Source organism: Crocuta crocuta, unplaced genomic scaffold, assembly GCF_008692635.1.
Source record: "Crocuta crocuta isolate KB4526 unplaced genomic scaffold, BGI_CrCroc_1.0 scaffold516, whole genome shotgun sequence".
NCBI classification, from domain to species: Eukaryota; Metazoa; Chordata; class Mammalia; order Carnivora; family Hyaenidae; genus Crocuta; species Crocuta crocuta.
Window position 1 is genome coordinate 2,525,128 of NW_027529538.1, and position 17,671 is coordinate 2,542,798.

The 17,671-nt window shown below is 43.2% G+C and overlaps 1 protein-coding gene across 2 annotated transcripts; it reads left to right on the forward strand.

The window, feature by feature from the left end:
- Positions 1-466: 466 nt before the first annotated feature.
- On the forward strand, positions 467-17,289 carry LOC144229310 (putative G-protein coupled receptor 148). 2 transcript variants are annotated; one of them, XM_077761308.1, is made up of 3 exons: positions 610-748; positions 2,890-3,036; positions 13,776-17,289. In XM_077761308.1, exon 3 carries the CDS (start codon positions 13,798-13,800, stop codon positions 14,710-14,712), a length of 915 nt encoding a protein of 304 aa, XP_077617434.1. In that variant the 5' UTR covers positions 610-748; positions 2,890-3,036; positions 13,776-13,797; the 3' UTR covers positions 14,713-17,289. The 2 variants fall into 2 exon arrangements, with proteins under 2 accessions (XP_077617433.1, XP_077617434.1); XM_077761307.1 differs by lacking the exon at positions 2,890-3,036 and having other exon boundaries at positions 467-748.
- Positions 17,290-17,671: the final 382 nt, after the last annotated feature.

Here is a 17,671-nt window from a genome sequence, read left to right on the forward strand (position 1 = left end):
AACATATTACTTGAAAAAGTTTAAAAAGAAATGAAGGCTATAAATATGAGAAAAAGTCAGTGTATAACACTTGCTATGTAATTAACAGATTGAGAGACTTAAAGCAGACATGTTGGCAAACAGGAAATCTGAATTTTCAGAATGGCACCAACTGTGCCTTGGAGAAGCTCCTGACTGCCTCTCTCTTGCCTCTGTTATGAAATTGTGGTCATTTCTACAGCTGTACCATGAGATTTTTGAAGGCTTGTCTGGCTCAAAACCGCTGGTTCCTGTGGCTTGAATTTCTCCCTTATGGTGGGGTGAGGAAGCTCTCCCTAGAGACATTTTCACTTTTCAGCTTGCAACACCATGAAGCGGAAGCCAACCCCAGAAGGAGTGCAGAAGGGGAAGCGCTGGCCTCAGGTTCCTCCACTTCTCTCTTGGACAGAAGGAGCAGAGTGTTCTTTCAAGAAGTAGCTCCCACAAAAAGTCGCCGCCTTCTCTGAGGTCCTGCGACTCTCTACACGGGGATCACAGTGTGACACTCACTGGATGCAGCCACCATGGAAGGGGCCTAGGTCCGAAGGCTCAGGCACCTGGGAGAATGTGAAGTGAGGCACTTCCCTTGATTCACTTCTGTTAGATGCTGGGTATTGGGGATTCTTCCTAGAGTTCATGGAGAAACTCCTGCTATTTTTCCACTTACTATTTCCTGGAAAAGAGAACTCATTTTTCCACTGACAGAAAAGACCTCCACTGGTAACGTAAGGTAAGGAGTTCTCATGTCTGGGCCTCCCGTTTCTCACTTTTATTTCTGCTTGGCATTGATTTTCAGCTCTGCATTTTCGGAAGCTTGATTTTATCTGCACGTGCCCTTCTGGAATTATCCCACTGTGATGGTAAGCAATAAATTGGCATGGTTTGGTTCCATGATGAGAACAAAGCCAAAGGGATGAAATGCTCCAGTTTCAGTGGTCAAGGCACCCTGGTCTCAGTAGGAAAATACCTGTGGGCAAAGAAATGCGGCCTGAGGTGGCTATTGGATGGTCTTAAGGAGCCATTCTGTGTTTCTTTAGTAATGTTATCTAACCTCCAGCAGAATGTAAACTTGACTCGAGGAAGAACCTTGTTTGTCTTCTTCAAATTTACATCGGCCTTATCTTGAACAGTTGAAGATACTCAACTGGCTGTTGAGTACGAGGAGGCTGGCTAGCTGTATGGATGAATGTTTCTTATTTTTTAGAGTCACTGTTCCATGGGAAGTTTTCCTTGACTCTTTCAGGAAGATTGGAGCCCCTCCTCTGGTTTCCGTGCCACTTGGAATGAAAGCACTTAAATCATAGAATCTAAACTATTTGCTTACTCATCTATCTTCCCTAAAAGGTTGTGAGCTCCACAAACGCAAGGATCCTGCCTTGTTTTTCCATTTAACTAACTAAAGATGCTTCAGGACACTCTAGCACATAGTAGAATAAAATATTAACACTGTGGCAACCTCATGAGTATCTCTCAGCTTGTGAGATATGCTTATTAAGTAGATCAGGATATTGCACTACTCGGGCCCCTTTGCGTTTCCAGTGGTGATGCATTATTAACTTCTTACTCTTGCTTTTCATTGCTTCTAAGGGAACAAGCATCCTTCTATTTTCAGTTGCTATTTCAATACCTTTCTGTTGAACCTACAAACACACTGAATGGCTTCCATAGATTACATTTCCAGGACCAAATGAGTCTCCTCTTGATGTTGTACAAAAAGGCACCTTAACCTCACAAGCAAATCATCTCTAAGTCTTAAAATAGGATGTATTATTTCTGGGAAGACCATCTAGAGACAGCACCTCCCTCTTTGGTTATATGGATTCTTACTTCTCTGGTCACACAAAATGAAGTCTCCGAAATGGTCCCCACTCACTTTGGGCTCATCCCTTTTACCACCTATGGTCCTCTGTCTGGAGACTGCACTTCCTCTAACTGGCGCACTTCTCACCAGGTCACATTTCCTTTGGGGTCATGTGGGGACTTGCATGATATTACTCTGACAATTCTGAAAGAGCAAGTGTCCTCATGTGGCTCCAGTCCTGGATCATCCGGAAATCATACTCAATGTTTTGAGACCAGGCATTTAGGAAGTCAAGACCTAGACTAAGTGACAACCACACATTTGAGGGCAGGCTGAAAGTCTGAAATAGAGTAGGTGCTGAAGTTAGGTAAAATTGTCAATAACCATGATATAAGCCTAATTCTTTCATGGACTTTGCTGCAGCTAGGGATTCCATATTTTCTGTTAGTTTTTGGGAGGCCAAGCTCATGGATGTGGATGGTTTAAGCGGCCAAGGAGGTGGTGAAAAATAAGTTAGGAAATTTATGATTCTTTTGGAAGGTTCTAGGACTATTGGAGCAAGCCTCAAAGGCAGGAACGACACAGATGTACATTTGTGGGGTACGTACTGCTGGAATATGGACATCAGCCATTGTTCTTCCATCTAAAGCCTACCTCACCTCCCAGGAGGCCCCGCATCCCACACTTGTATGGTCACCTGGATCTATGCAGTTCTCTTGTACACTGATAAGCCCTGTGGTGACTGGTCATTATTCTTCGATGGGGCAGCTTTGTTATATGTCTGCGTTCTGATGGCTTTGAAAGTCATTTGAGTCAAAACCAGAAGTTGGCCAGTATGTAGACCTAGCTATGTATACCTTTCAAACACACGTTTCCTTAAATTCGATGATTTCATGACTGTTTGCCTTCCGCGTGCATCATTTACAAGTTAACTTTTATCATTGGTCCCCATTGCCTATCCACAGTGCCAGCCTATTTTGCCCAGCTGTGGTTTTCTAGAGGGCGTCTTTACTCTTTCTGTCTTCTTCAATCAGCCTTACTAAACTTTCTGGTATTCTTGCTCTTTCTAGTGAGTTCCTCCTGCTAGCCCCATGTCTCTACTGTCTGGGATTCATCTCGTCATTTCCTGCCCTGGTTTTTCATGCAAGAAAAAGAATTCCTTCCCTGGATCCTCTTCTTGGGAAAAGGAGAAAAAAAACACCTTTGGCTAGTCAAAGGTTTGTGGTTTTTCGTATGTTTTCTCCAATTCAAAGTATGTGAAATTGATCTATGTTTTTGCCATCTCTCTCAAAAACTATGCCAGTGTTCATACCTGCCCTTACTTGCAAACTAATGAAGTAAATCTCTTGAAGACAAAGACCATATCTCATTCATCTCTGCAGGCTCAGCATTTAGCACAGTGCCTGAATCAAAATGGGTACACAATATATGTTTATTGAATGAATGCATGAATGAATGAGTGAATATATAACTAGAGAAAGTCGGATATGGGCATGAATTTCAAAATTCTGATTATAAGTTTTTTTGATCATTCAAAAGTGGTTGAATGATAACATAGCTGGGGTTTTTGACATTAATAGTTTCCTTGTCACCCATACTTAGAATGTAATTCCTGTTGATAAATACAAAATATAGTTACAAATAATATTTGTAAAATAATATTAATAGCAATAATGTTTTTTTTAAATTTGGGAATAAGTCTGTTAAATAAACAGATCAATAAAATGGTCATATTTTAAGATTCTCCTAAGAATAAATATTGAAATAGCCATTTGCTTTATAAATATGATTTAAAATTCTATGCCACTCCTAAAAGGCAAATATAAATGCTAGTGAAAATAAGCAAGAACATTAATAACTTGGTATAAGTGGACTTTTCTATGGAAAAATGCAAGTCCATTCATATGGTAATAGATTTCCCTGTGACCGGTGGGCTTCTATCCCTGCCAAAGAAACTCTGTAAATACATAGTCTTTGGAAAACTGAGAGAAATCAGTTATATAATAGTTAAGTAAAAGTTCAAATTAATGACTATGTGCTAAGTCAAAGTTTTCAGAGAAGGCAAAAGTTAAGGCATTCCAAGGGTTTTACTTTTAATTGTTTAAATCATAGTTTTCAGGTCTAGAGAGTCGACTTTGTATGACATGTATAATCAAGTACAACATATATTTTACTCAAAGATACCTAATACAGGTAAGAGATTTAACAAGTAATGTAAATTATATGTGGATTTCAGAACTAAGGGAGTTCTTTTCATCAGTGAAACAAATCATAGCATGCAAAAAAGGTTAGTAAGAATAGCTATAATTCAATTGTACCTTAAATGAGGGAAATAGAATTAAACCTGACAGAAAGTTTACAATAATCTCCAATGCTGAGTCAGAGAGAGAAAGCCAAAGAGCTTCATGGAATCTGCTGATTTCAGCTTTGCCAAGATTGTACTGATAAAACACCTGGTTTATGGCTAAAGCCAGGTGTGGTTGGCTGGGGCAGAAAGGGCATGTCATGCTAGGGACAGGCCAACTATTTGTGCAATGAAAGAAAGCCATTGGCTATGGTGTAGGGGATTGCCTACCAGCAAAACACAAAATTCACTATCTTGGCAGCTATTGTTGATTTATAAGCTTTAATAATGTTAAAGTGATCTGCAGGTAAATTAATTTTTAAATAGCTGAATAATTTCAATAATGCAACAGTAAAACAGCTTCAGTGTATTTCAAAACTAAATGCTACTCAATAGAGACAAACCAAAAGACGGAAGACAAAATTCTCTCAGAGTCTGGAAAATAGTGTCAGCAACGAAACACGTGCTTAGCAACATACAGATTATCGTTTGCTTTTTGTGGTTTATAGACATCATATTGACCTTTGGCATCTGGAGAGATTGGGAGGAAGGGAGAAAAATACCATCTGTTTACCACCTGCCAGGTTACTGTCAGGGGCTCAGGACTGTGTAAGCTCCACGATGTCAGACACCTGGCGTGTTTTAGTTACTGTGCTATCTCCATTGATCAGATCCGTTCTGCTGTACACACATCACACATGTATGGGGTTTACCCTGTTGTCTGAAAGTCCAGTGTTCCTATGAAACCTTTTGTAAGCCAAAATGGCATCAAGTGAAGGAGCAATTACCATTAATTTATATGTAGAAACTTGTGAGCATTCCCAGACCCCCAATATTACCTCTCATAGACTTTTCTGATACCATAGGACACATCTTGCTAATAGATACACAAAATAAATCGAGGGAAATCTCATAGACACAGCTCAAAACTCTGGCAGCCTGAAGCTGAGATGCTGAACGGGGTTCCGGGGAGGAAGGTTGGGGTGGGGGGCCGCTCTTGCAGCCTGGGGCGCATGCTGCGTCTGTCATGGCACCCTGCAAAACACATGCAGAATGCTGTTGTGGTTTTTTGCCTTTTTTTGTGAAAACAACAACCCTCTTTATTTCTTTCAGTTAGTAAAAACAGGAACTAACGTAGGTCTTTCTCAAAAGCGAAGTGGCAAAACATGACCTTTCGAAAACTGGATGATAGCTGGAATTCACCAACAGATAGAACAGATGTCTGTCTGTTGGGCTGCCTCTTTTGCTCTTGGTTAGTCCCATGCCAGTGCAGAGAGCTCCAGCCAAGCAGAATCGAATGGCTCTTCTTTTAGCCAGTGGACCATAATTTCCTATAAACTCGCTATTTAAGTCTATACTAAGATTCATGGAAAATGTTGTTACAGATCATCCTCTTAAAGTTAGCATTGCACAATCCTTTTCTGAAATCCTAGAATGGCTCCTATGTCTATTTCTATCTGCAGATATATATGGGACAGCGAAATACATCATTAAATTGTGCCCTTTTTGTTATCGTTGTGACTATGATGTTAGATCACACCTTACTATTATTTAGATTATAAAATGGAAAGCACTTCGTTACCATCTTTATGAGCTACCTTCTTTTCAATACTTCCTTATTTAATATTTATTTATATTCCAGGTTTGGGGATTTGTCTCACCCGACCCTCATTTGTGGGCAGTCTGATGTTTCAAAAATCTGGAGTAAACATGTGTGTGCACATTGTTTTGCGAGATGTGTTTTTACACATTAAATAGTTTAGAAAAGGCCAAGTTTCTATTTAAAGCAAGGTGGTAACTCTCTGGATTAATGAATCCTGGGAGTACTTCACAGAACATCTGTAGATCAAAAATTTGGTCAGAACAAAATTGGGGAGGGAGCTAGAGAATTTCCCTTTATATCTAAAAAGGCAAGTTCAAACTCAAAAAGTTAACCGCCTGGGAAAGCACTCAGAAACATGTGTAATTTTTCTGTCTTCCGAAGTCACAGGATACACCTTCAGAAGCTTTGTGATTTCATCCAGTTCCCGCCTCACCTTCAGAGCTGTTCTCAGATGATTAACAGTCACAGCTAATATTTACTAAGTGCTGGTCCTTGACGTCGAGTGACGGTGCTCAGTAGACACTGGTTTCCTCCCTTCCTTCCTGCCAGCTTTGAGGAGAAAAACAGGAGATCACCAAAGCTTCCCAGATTGGACTGGTTTTTAAAATACCAGAGAAATAAGGCCACAGTTAGAGCAAAGGGGAAGACGTGTTTAAAGAGGGGAGGGCGTGTTTATCGTGGGAGAGAAGGTCTGATCATTTGGGGAGGGTTCTAAGAGCTATTCTGGAAGTATCCACTTCTTATTGGCCTTCTGCCAACAGTCACAGAGCACATGAAATCATTCCTGAAGTCTGTGTTCAGCTGATGAGTCCTTTCTGCTGGCGGTAAATCAGATACTGGCCCTAACCTTGGCAGGCACTGCCTGACTGACCATGAGGCCCAGGAAGGAAAGGCCCTCCTCCCTCTCAGAGAGCAGAGATCTTTCCTCCCTCAGAGATTTCTGGCACAAGTTCTGGGGTTGGGGGGGGTGCTTCTGGAGGACCCATGAGAAGACCTTCTAGCTACCTGGAAATAAGGTGGTAGCCGGGAGTTGCTTTGCCCTGCGGAATCAGTCTGTTCGGGCTGCTAAAACAAAATACCACGATGGGGTGACTTAAACATCAGAAATAGACTTTCTCGCAGTTTTGGAGGCTGGGAGTCCAAGATCCAGGCACTGGCAGGGTCGATTTCCTCTGAGGTCTCTCTCCTTGGCTTGCAGATGATTGTCTCCTTGCTGCCTCTTTACCTGGTCTTTTCTCTGTGCACATGCATCTCTAGGGTCTCTGATTTCCTAATCTCCTTTCCTTTTTTTTCCTTAAATGTATTTATTTTGGGGGAGAGCACAAGTAGGGCAGGGGCAGAGAGAGGGGGATAGAGGATCTGAAGCGGGCTCTGCACTGACAGCAGTGAGCCCGATGTGGGACTCAAACCCACGAACCTTGAGATCATGACCTGAGCCAAAGTCGGATGGATGCTCAACCTACTGAGCCACTCAGGCCCCTAATCTGCTTTTCTTACAAGGACACAAGGGCACCAGACAGATGAAATTATAGCCCACCCTCCTGACCTCATTCTAACATAATTCCCTCTTTAAAGACTCAGTCTCCAAATGCAGTCATGTTCTGAGGTTCTGGGCATTAGGGCTTCAACATATGAATCTTGAGGGGGACACAATTCAGATCGCAACAACTGCTAAGTCTTTTTTTTTTTTTTTTTTTTTTTTTTTTACAAAAGAACTCAATCTACCTGCATCAATACTGTTAGGAAAAACCTCAACAAACAATATTAACAAAATGTCATCTCAGATATAAGGAGAATTGGGTTTGAAGCCAGATTTCACCATTAACTGGCAACTCCCTGAGAGGAAGTGTGTGGAGCCCATCACAACTTTTATGTCTGACGTGGTGGCGCACCTGGCCCAGTGGCTTAGAGATTACACCCTGCAGGGAGACTGCCTGGTCCAAGCTCCAGTGTCACTGTCACCAGCTAATTAACCCTGGCTGAGTTCCCTCCTGCCTCTACCTCTCAGTTTTCTTTTCAGAAACATGCAAATAATAATCGTGTCACCTTACTGGACTGGTGTGCTGATGGAAGGAGGCAGCTCTCACCAGAGCCGTCTTGTAGGGAGTAGTCAGCGCGAATGATCTACTTTCCATTTTGTCTGTGTCATTACTCTTTCCTTATCTCCCTTCCAGGCCCTTCCCTCACATTAGCACACATCCAATACTCCCTTAGTTTTCTTCGGAAGTGGGGTGTCTGGTCAGGAAAGCTTGTCTCGTGGATCCTCAGAGGTGAGAGAAAAAGGGAGATCCCGTAGCTCAGTGACCCAGCGCTCATGATGAGACCAAGGCAGGCGGTGCTCCCCCATCCCCCCACCGTGGGAGGAACCTGTCTCCCTTGACCCTGCTGCCGACAAGGATGGGGGCACAGAATAGAGAGGATGAATGTGCTACCACACATTCATTAGCTCCCGGGAGAAATGGCCTCATGTGTGGAGGCACCAGCGCCATCTTTTCCTACCGATATGAAGATGAACAAAGTCCAACCAAATGAGAAAAAACAAGGCCATCTATTCAGAGTTTGTGAGAGCAAGGGAGACAGCCACAGTCCCTGCATTGTAGCAGAGCCTCAAAGGCAGGCAGAGGAGAAGAGGGGAGTCAGTGGGGAAAAGGAGGAGGCTTTGTGCCTGTCTATATGGGAACCAGGGGCCCCGGGAAAGCTGGGGGTGGGCTAATTAGAAGTGGGTGTCTATGTGACTGGCTGGGGAGACATAGTGGCACTCTCTGGTTGGTCCTAAGTTGGAAGTAGGGACAGAAATTAGGGAAGATGTCAGTTATTAATCAAGTACTGGCCATTTGGGGCCAGTTGTTACCGAAACTGTTGACTGGCTGGCTGGACTGTCACAAAAGACAGCAGGCTGCCCCCCTGGGCCGGTTACTGTGGATGATGGCTTGGCTTCCTGGCAGGCGGCTGCAGGTTGTGGATCAGAGTTTAATTTTATATATGGGTTGGCCCTATCTGTTTGTATATTCAGTCTCTCACCGAGGGCAACGTGTTGCCCTCCAGGGGTTTGTCCCAAGCAGTGCTCTTAGGATGAGACCAGCTGCTTCCCTGACTTTCTCAGGTGTCCATCCAGCCCTTCCCACATGTCTGCTTCCTACAAGATTTTTGCAGGGAGCGGTGGTGGCTAGTTTTTGTCAGGGAAGTTGTGGATAGAACGTAATTCTTTGCTGAAATTTGTTAGCCTCCAGGGTTGTCTTTCAGAGCTGAAGCCAAAGGAACATTTGGGGCCAGAAGAAAACAGGTATTTCCATTTTATGACTTCGGAAGAAAAAGGCTCTAGGAATTATCCGTAAGTGGAGGTCACGGGTATAGATGAGGATTTATTATATGGGTTTTGTTGCCATGAGCTCTTGATATGCAAATATCCCTCTGCAAATGAATATGAATTTGGAGAATGGGAGGTTCTGTCTGGCTGCATGATCCTGAATAAATTACTCATCTTTTTGAGCTCTCATAAATAAATTAAAGGCAATAAAACTTGCCCTCACTGATTTTGTGGATTTGCAACCCTTCTTTCTACAAAAAGAATCTTAAGCCACCTGCTATAATAGCAACGTCTTCACTGCGTACATATTTCTCCTTGGCCAGGCTCCTCCTCTGCAACCTCCTGTCAGACACCACTGTGCAAGCAAAGATGGGCATCTCATGTTGCCTCTTAACCTGTGGCACATGCTACTCCTCATTTTGATCATGCGAGGCTCCTTCTTGCCTACAAAGTGAATTTTAACCTTTGGAATGGTATCAAAGCCCTTGAAAACTGGCCCCGGACCTTTTCTGTCCTTAGTCCTCTGAATAAGCCCCCACTCTACCGAATCTGATCTGCTCATTGTCCCCTGAACCTACCAAGTATTGTCCCACCTTGGCTTTTGCTGTTTTCTGTTGCCTACAATCTGCACTTCTCCTCATCTCTATCTACCTCACCCTTGACTCTAGTTTCCAACCTTGAAAAGCTGGATTCAAGTCTCAGCTCCTCCAAGGAGCTTTCTCTCATTGCTTCTGTGACTCCTTTTCTGAACAACCACCTCCCCCTCCCAAGAGACACCCAAACTTCTTACTCATTTGGCAAATGTGTGAAACTACACATGGTATTTCTGGTTATTATTACCTAGTTATATTGCATTCTGCTTCTTCCACTGGGCAAGAGGCATCTGTATGTCAGCGCCTGTGTTTTACCACTTGTAACCTCACTATTTATTCGTTGTATTGGATATTCATTGTATGTTTCAATGCACAGTAAAGATTGTTGAGTCTAATGATGTGACAATGCGCCATGTTGATCAGTGTGTTAAACATAATTAGAAAACTACAGAAACTAGTTCTTGGGTGGTCTCAACAATAAATAGTTCCCTGAAACCATATCAGATCTGGAGGGAGAGGGGTTTATTATAGCTGCAGCTATAGTAATTCAGAGGGAGAAAAGGAGGCTATAAAATTTTTTTTCCAGAGGAAGCACAATGAGAGTCACTCAGGCTCTGTGTAGGGTTTCAAGTCCAGAACACAGCTGGGCCAAGCCCTGCTCATTGCTCCTAAGGAGGTGCTATCAGATAAACTAGACAGGTGTGCAGGGCTGGTGGGAGAGGCAGTGCAGTTGCAAGGTAGTCCTGATGAGCAGAAATGAGGAATCCAACAGGGAAGCTATAGTCAAGACTAGGATTCTGGGCAGAATGAAGGATGGGAGCTAGATTGAAAATGGGGGGGGGGGTACATAGCCCATTAGCTGGGTCAACCCAGCAGCAGTGAGCCCAGGAGTGAGCATTGTTTGGAGGTGCAGGTGGACCATTCAGGAGCCTACCAGCAGTGATCCCCTTAATTCTGGGACTTGGAGGCTGTGTTTTAGGTCCTGGGAGGAGGCCTAGCTGGACAAGGCAGGCCCTGTCCTAGTGGGCTGGTGATTCAACTCAAGGCCCAGCCATGGGGCATAAGATGAGAACATTCTGGATCAAGGGCAAGGCCCATCTTGTGTCAAAAATAAGGAAAAGGTCCAGATAAGAGCTGGTTCCTGAGGATGTGAGTGAGGATGACTTTGTAGACAGAGAGAAAGGATGTAGAGTTTGCAATCCTACATGGCTGTGATGTTAGGAACGAAGGACCTGAGAAGTGAAGTGACTTTAGTATCCAAGATCCCATTCCTCATTGGCAGCAGACCTAGGTTTAAAGTCCAATTCTTGTGATTCCCCCTGGCAGAGTAGAGTGTCCTCACTTAGCCCCATCTTCACTGGGGCCCTAGGTGTCCGTGGTGGTGGCCTGAGGACAGTTACAGGAATGTACTCTGGGAGTTAGTGTTGAGGAAGCATTTAATGTGGGCAGATATGCATTTTTCTGTTGATTATTGAAGGGTTCTGGTGTAAGATTTTGACTGAAAAATCCGCAACTTAAAGAAAGCTTGGTGATGAGTTTGACAACTACAATGACCATTACAATTTCTTTTAATTCAAAAAAAATCTTCTTATTGTTTACTTATTTTTGAGAGAGAGAGAGAAAGATACAGAATCTGGAGCAGGCTCCAGGCTCTGAGCTGTCAGCCCAGATCCCAATGTAAGGCTCAAACTCACAATTTGGGAGATCATGACCTGAGCCGAAGTCAGACACTCAACTGACTGAGCCCAGAACATTACAATTTCTATCACTCTCTGGAGAGCTGAAGAACAGAGAAATAAATACTTGGAGTTTGACCACACGACAATGGCACAGAAATCCATCCTAACAGGGAAAATTCTCCACAAAGGGTGACAACACAATATGCAAGGGAAGATGGATGCTTTCAGCAAGGATTGCATAGGGAGCTACGGCATCTTAGATACTCAGCAACTTGCAGTATTTTTCTCCAGGTAACTGCCTTTTAGGAAATCAATATAATATACTGTGCCTCCATAGAGTCCACTTTATATACTTACAATGCTAGGGGCTTATACAAGGGAATGGAAACCCATTTAAGCTAGCTCAAATAATAGAGCCATGTGATATATGTTTAGGACCCAAAGACAGAAAATGCAGAGTGACCTCAGTGGAATCAGAAATTCAGGAGCCCAGGGGCACCTGAGTGGGCCAGTGGGTTAAACATCCAAATTTGGCTCAGGTCATAATCTCACTGCTTGAAGTTCAAGCCCCACATCAGGCTCTCTGTAGTCAGCTCAGAGCCTGGAGCCTGCTTTGGATCCTCTGTCTCCCTCTCTCTGCCCCTCCTCAACTCTGTCTCTCAAAAATAAATAAGTAAGCATTAAAAAAAAGAAAGAAAGAAATTCAGGAGCCCATGCCATTCTCTTTGTCTTGCAAAGGCTTTCATAGACTCTCAGGGAACTGTGGTTCCCTCTGCTTTTCTCTTGCCTCTCTCTGTCACTTTTTCCCATTCACCCACATTCCAACATTACTGGTAGGCCAATGACATGACATCATACTTGGGCCACATTCTCTGTGAGAACTCTTCAGTTGGATTTTTAAGAGGCAGACACTGGAGGATTCAGCACCATCTACAGAATAATTCTCCATGAGTCAGATATCCATCTCTAGTTCCAATCAACTTTGAGGTGGTGGGGAAGTGAGGAAAGCTAATAGTGGGGAGGCAATAGTTGGCATCTCTGCAGGAGACTTTCAGAGACAGTGGTCCTGAAATCAATGGTCAATGACGTTGGCCAAAGAAGAACTCAGACATGCATTTGACATTGGACTTTTTTAAAGTTTATTTATTTATTTTGAGAGAGAGAGAGAGAGAGAATGCAGGCAACCAGGGGAGGGACAGAGAGAGAGGGCAGGAGAGAATCAAAAGCAGGCTCTGTGTTGTCAGTGCAGAGCCTGATGTGGGGATCAGTCTCACCGTGAGATCAGGACCTGAGCTGAAATTATGAGTCAGATGCTTAACCGACTGAGCCACCCAGGTGCCCTTCTCCTCCCACCCCACCCCCCTTTTTAATGTGACCTTGCATTTGACATGAACTTCCTTGTAGTCGTTGAGAGAGTGGGTTCTGGAGTTCTACTCTGAAATTCAAATCCTGGCCCCTCTACCCAATGAGTATAGGGCCCTAATCAGGTTACTGACCCTCCTTAAGTCTGTTTCCCCATTTGTAAAAAGTGCATAATAAGACCACTCGGTAGAAAATAAAATTTATCCCAGGGTTAGAGGAATCTGCTCTAAAAACAGTTTTGAGGGGCGCCTGGGTGGCTTAGTCGGTTAAGCGTCCAACTCTCGCTTAGGTCATGACCTCGCGGTTCATGGGTTCAAGCCCCACGTCGGGCTCTGTGCTGACTGCCAGCTCAGAGCCTGGAGCCTGTTTCAGAGTCTGTGTCTCCCTCTCTCTCTGACCCTCCCCTGCTCACGCTCTCTCTCGCTGTCTCTCTCTCCTAGAAATAAATAAAAAACATTAAAAAAAAAAAGACACTCTTCTTAAAAAAAAAAACCCACAAAAAACAAAAAACAGTTTTGGTCCCTAGAAAGTACTGGGTAAATGTCATTGATGATTGCCAACATTTTTGTTAATATCTTTGTCATGTCTTATGGACCCAAATGAATTCAGGCCTCTGCATCATTAGCTTCCCCACATCCTTACAGTTTTTGCCCTAATGCATTCCCCAGACCTTTGCTTGCGCTGTTAACAAGTGCTTCGTGGTTAATCAACTGAGTTTTACACTGTGTGCTTTGTGGCTCCAAGTTGAAAAAGTTCTCACAATCAATGATGAAAAAGGATGCACAAAGAGTAGAACCTTGACCTGATTTTGAGCAATTTGCTGAGTACTGGGAGTACACCTTTCAAACCTTCCTTTTGGATGGTTTCAGTATGTGCCCCTCTCCTGAAATAAAGAGAAGACCCCAAATGATTTCTCCAGTTCCTTTGGTCCATGTCAATGCATCTAAAATTGTCATCCTCTATACCAAACAATGTGCAATATGTTCCTCGAGATTTACAAGATCACAGAGCTGGAAAGCCACACAAGAAGCTTTATGATTCACTCTTTCTGGTTCTTTAATCCCTCAGGAGCCAAGTTGTCCTGAAGATCATGAACTTGTCTTCTGAGCACTGCAACATATCGGATTGGCTGAGGCTAGAAGCAACAGTGAAGGCCTCTGTGTATGTGGTGGCCTTCTTCTTTGCCACATTTGTCACCGTCGCCATCATCACGATAGTGTTACAGAATTTGAAGCTGAGGAAAGAGGCCCGATACATCCTCCTATGCCACCATCTGCTGTGCATCTCCTCCTACTGTGGCCTCGGGGTGGTTTTCCAAGGGATGCGGGCTCTGCTGGCCAACAGCCCTGTGCTGGTGTGCTGGGTGGTATTTGGGGTCCAGCTAAGTGTTGGAGAAGGGATCCTCTTCACTTTGGCCTTGATGGCGGCTAACACTTACCTGGCTATTTGCTGGCCTCTGAAATCTCTGTCCTTTGTAGATTCAGTTAAGTACAGGATCCTGGCTGGGTCCTGGATAGTCGTTATATTCAAGAATATTTGCTTATTCCTCGTAGAAGGCACTAACCCCTCTCGAGTTGCTGTTTTTAAATCTGAACCCCTTTGCCCTGTGATCTTGAATGGCCCTCCTGCCAGAGTCGTTGGCATGGTTTTCCTTTTCTTTCTTCTGTCCATCATTCTTATAAGTTACTCTCTGATCTACCGAGAAGGGAAACGGGCTGGCCATTTTAATAGATCAAATATCAAAGCAAAGAAAACAGTTCTTATTCATTTAGTGCAGATGAGTTTACATGTAATACCAACCCTGATATTCATAGGTTTGGGAAAGATGTGTGGGGTGTTTTTCTTTGCTTTAAATCTGGCACTTTTTGGAGTCTTTGCATTTGCACAGTGTCTTAACCCTCTAATCTATGGGCTCTGGAATAGAGAGCTGCAAAGCAGATTATACCACTGGATGTGCTGCCAGCTGTGGTGTGGTCACATGATGAACAACAGAGAGTCAGTTTAACCTGCAACTCAGCCATTTTGAATCAATAACACTAGCCCTAGTGGACCTTCAGCTAGGCTTGAGGACTTGCCTTTCACTCAATCTAGAATTGGTGCCTTTGATTCTGAAAGCAATATGAGTAAGTCAGAGTTATTCATCTGGCTTGCAAACTTTGTTGCTGTGTACACTGAATTGGCCTCACTGAAATCGTTTTATATCTTTAATCCCAAACCCAGATCAACATTTTTGGCAGCATGCCCTACTGTGTTTCGGTAGTTAGGCAGCTTTTGAGAATGCACTTGCTTTTAAAAACTGAGAAATAGTCCACGGTTGATATGGAGAGAAGAAGTTTGGTTGTTCCTCTTATGTTAATTAGGCATAGGCTTGGCTACGTGTAGTAGCAAAGCAGAAAAAATGTAACTGATTTTTTTTTAAGTTTGAGATTGTGGGGTTTTTTTCCTGATGTAAAAGAAATCTGGAGGTAAACAATCCAGTCTTGTATCGCAGCTCTGCAGGCAACAGGTTTATTCTCTTCTACCTTGGGATGGTTATTATACTACCTCAATGACCCGAAATGGCTGTTAGGGCTCCTGTCATCACTTTCATACTCCAGCCAACAGGAAGGAGTAAGGGGCAAAGGAAGGTCTATACCTTCCTTTTTAAAAAAAATTTTAATGTTTATTTTTGAGAGACAGAGAGACAGAGTGTGAGCAGGGGAGGGGTAGAGAGAGATGGAGACACAGTCTGAAACAGGCTCCAGGCTCCGAGCTGTCAGCACAGAGCCTGGTGTGGGGCTCGAACCCACAAACCATGAGATTATGACCTGAACCAAAATTGGATGTTCAACCGACTGAGCTGCCCAGGTGCTCCTTATACCCTCTTTCAATAGACACTTTTTAGAAGTTACACAAAATACTTCTTATATCTAACTGGCAAAAATTTAGTCATACGCCTATGCCTGGCTTTAAGGGCGAGTGGGAATAAATTTTGGCTGGGTAGTAGGGTCCCTGGCTAAAAATTGTGGTCCTTGAAACTATGACAGGAAAGAAGAATGGATATTAAGAGTAAATATTCTTTCAGTAAGTCAGGATTCAGTTGTGGAAACAGGAATCATTACTATAGGTATTTTAAACAGATGGGATTTAATACAGGAATTAGATGCTTACAAAGTCTCTGGCAGGGCTAGAGGAAGGGATATCAGGAGACATCACTTGTTGGTGTCAAGAGCAAACCACTGCAGCTGGGATCTGGTGGCCAAGCAGCTGCTTCCACCACTGCCCCCCCTGCCTCAGGCCTCTCTTAATGTAGTGAATTTGCAAAAGAAAAAGCAACTGGCAGATGGCCTCCATCTCTTTCCAGCTTCCAAATCTCAAGTGATTGCCTCTAACGGGTGGAATCTGCCTGGCATCCAGACTCTAAGAGTAAAGGAGTCTGGGAAATGTAGTTCCTAGTTTCACAGGAACAGGAAGGTATAGTACAGGAAGTTATCCCAAAAAGGGGGTGTAATGAGAATCGAAAGAGTCCAGCCACGGGACCCACCATTATGACCTTTAGTTTTATTTACAGGTGATAACAACAACAGAAGCAAAATAGTTACTCACTATTGAGCAACTATTATGCTCCTGACACAATGCAAGCCATTTTATATACATTATGTCAAATTCTCATAGGTATATAGTGTAGGTATATTATTCCTGATTTACCAACGAAAAAGCTGAGGCTTAGAAAGAACTTACAGCAGCTTAGATCAGGACCTTCCCTTTCAGATTTGCCATTTATTTGACTTGGCTGAAAGTGATCATTTTGTCGCTGTTGAGAGGTGGACCAATTGCTTGGGAAATTTGGTCTCAGTTCTCCACTTTGCCTTGGGCGTGGACAACTGCCTTACGGAAAAGAGCATCTTTTTCATCCATTGCTTTGACTACACTCTCCCATCCTTAGATTCCCGTCACCCCAACTTGTTTCCAGATTCTAGTTGCTTCTGTATCATGTCTAGACTCCTTTTTGGCTCCAACTCCTTGCCTCTTCTCTGGGTGTTCAGTCTGCCTTCTCTCTTCTTCCATCCTCAACTCTAAGATTTCAAAGCATGAGCTTCTCTTCTGCAATATGCAAATCTCTCTTCAAGGCAGGAGAGATTGCCATAGCTGAGTACCTTTGTGTCCTGGCACCCGACACAGTGCCTGGTAGATGCCAAACACTTCACAAATGATGTAATGGACTCATTTGGTCGGTAAAACATGCCCTTTTTACAAACTCCCTCCCCAAGAAACCCAAGCTGTCTCTTTGTTTCTCTTGAAAAATTAAACAATTTGAGACCTGAGAGTGGAATAAAAACTCAAAAACGCTACCAAAATTAACTTAAAGTCCTAGATCTAATACACACAATTCAAATGATCCTTAAAACTTTTCTTTTTTGGGGGGCACCTGGGTGGCTTAGTCGGTTGAGCGTCTGACTTTCGCTTAGGTCATGATCTCGTGGTTCGTGGGTTCGGGCCCCGCGTCGGGCTCTGTGCTGACTGCCAGCTCAGAGCCTGGAGCTTGTTTCAGAGTCTGTGTCTCCCTCTCTCTCTGACCCTTCCCTGTTCACGCTGTCTCTCTCTTTCTCCTAGAAATAAATAAATAAATAAATAAATAAATAACTTTTCTTTTTTTCTCTCTTTTGGGGGAGTATTTTTTTTAATTGAAGTATAACTAACTTACAATGTTATATTGTTTTTAGGTGTATAATATATTCATCTGACAATTCTATGCATTACTCAGTGCTCACCATGATGAGTTCAGTTACCATCTATCACCATAAAAAAATATTACAATATTATTGACTGTGCTCCCTATGCTGTCCTTTTCATCTCTGTGTCTTATTTATTTTATAACTGCAAGTTTGTACCTTTTAATCCCCTTCACCTATTTCACCCATTCCCTGACCCACCTCCTTCTGGCAACCACCAGTTTGTTCTCTGTATTTAAGAGTCTGTTTGTT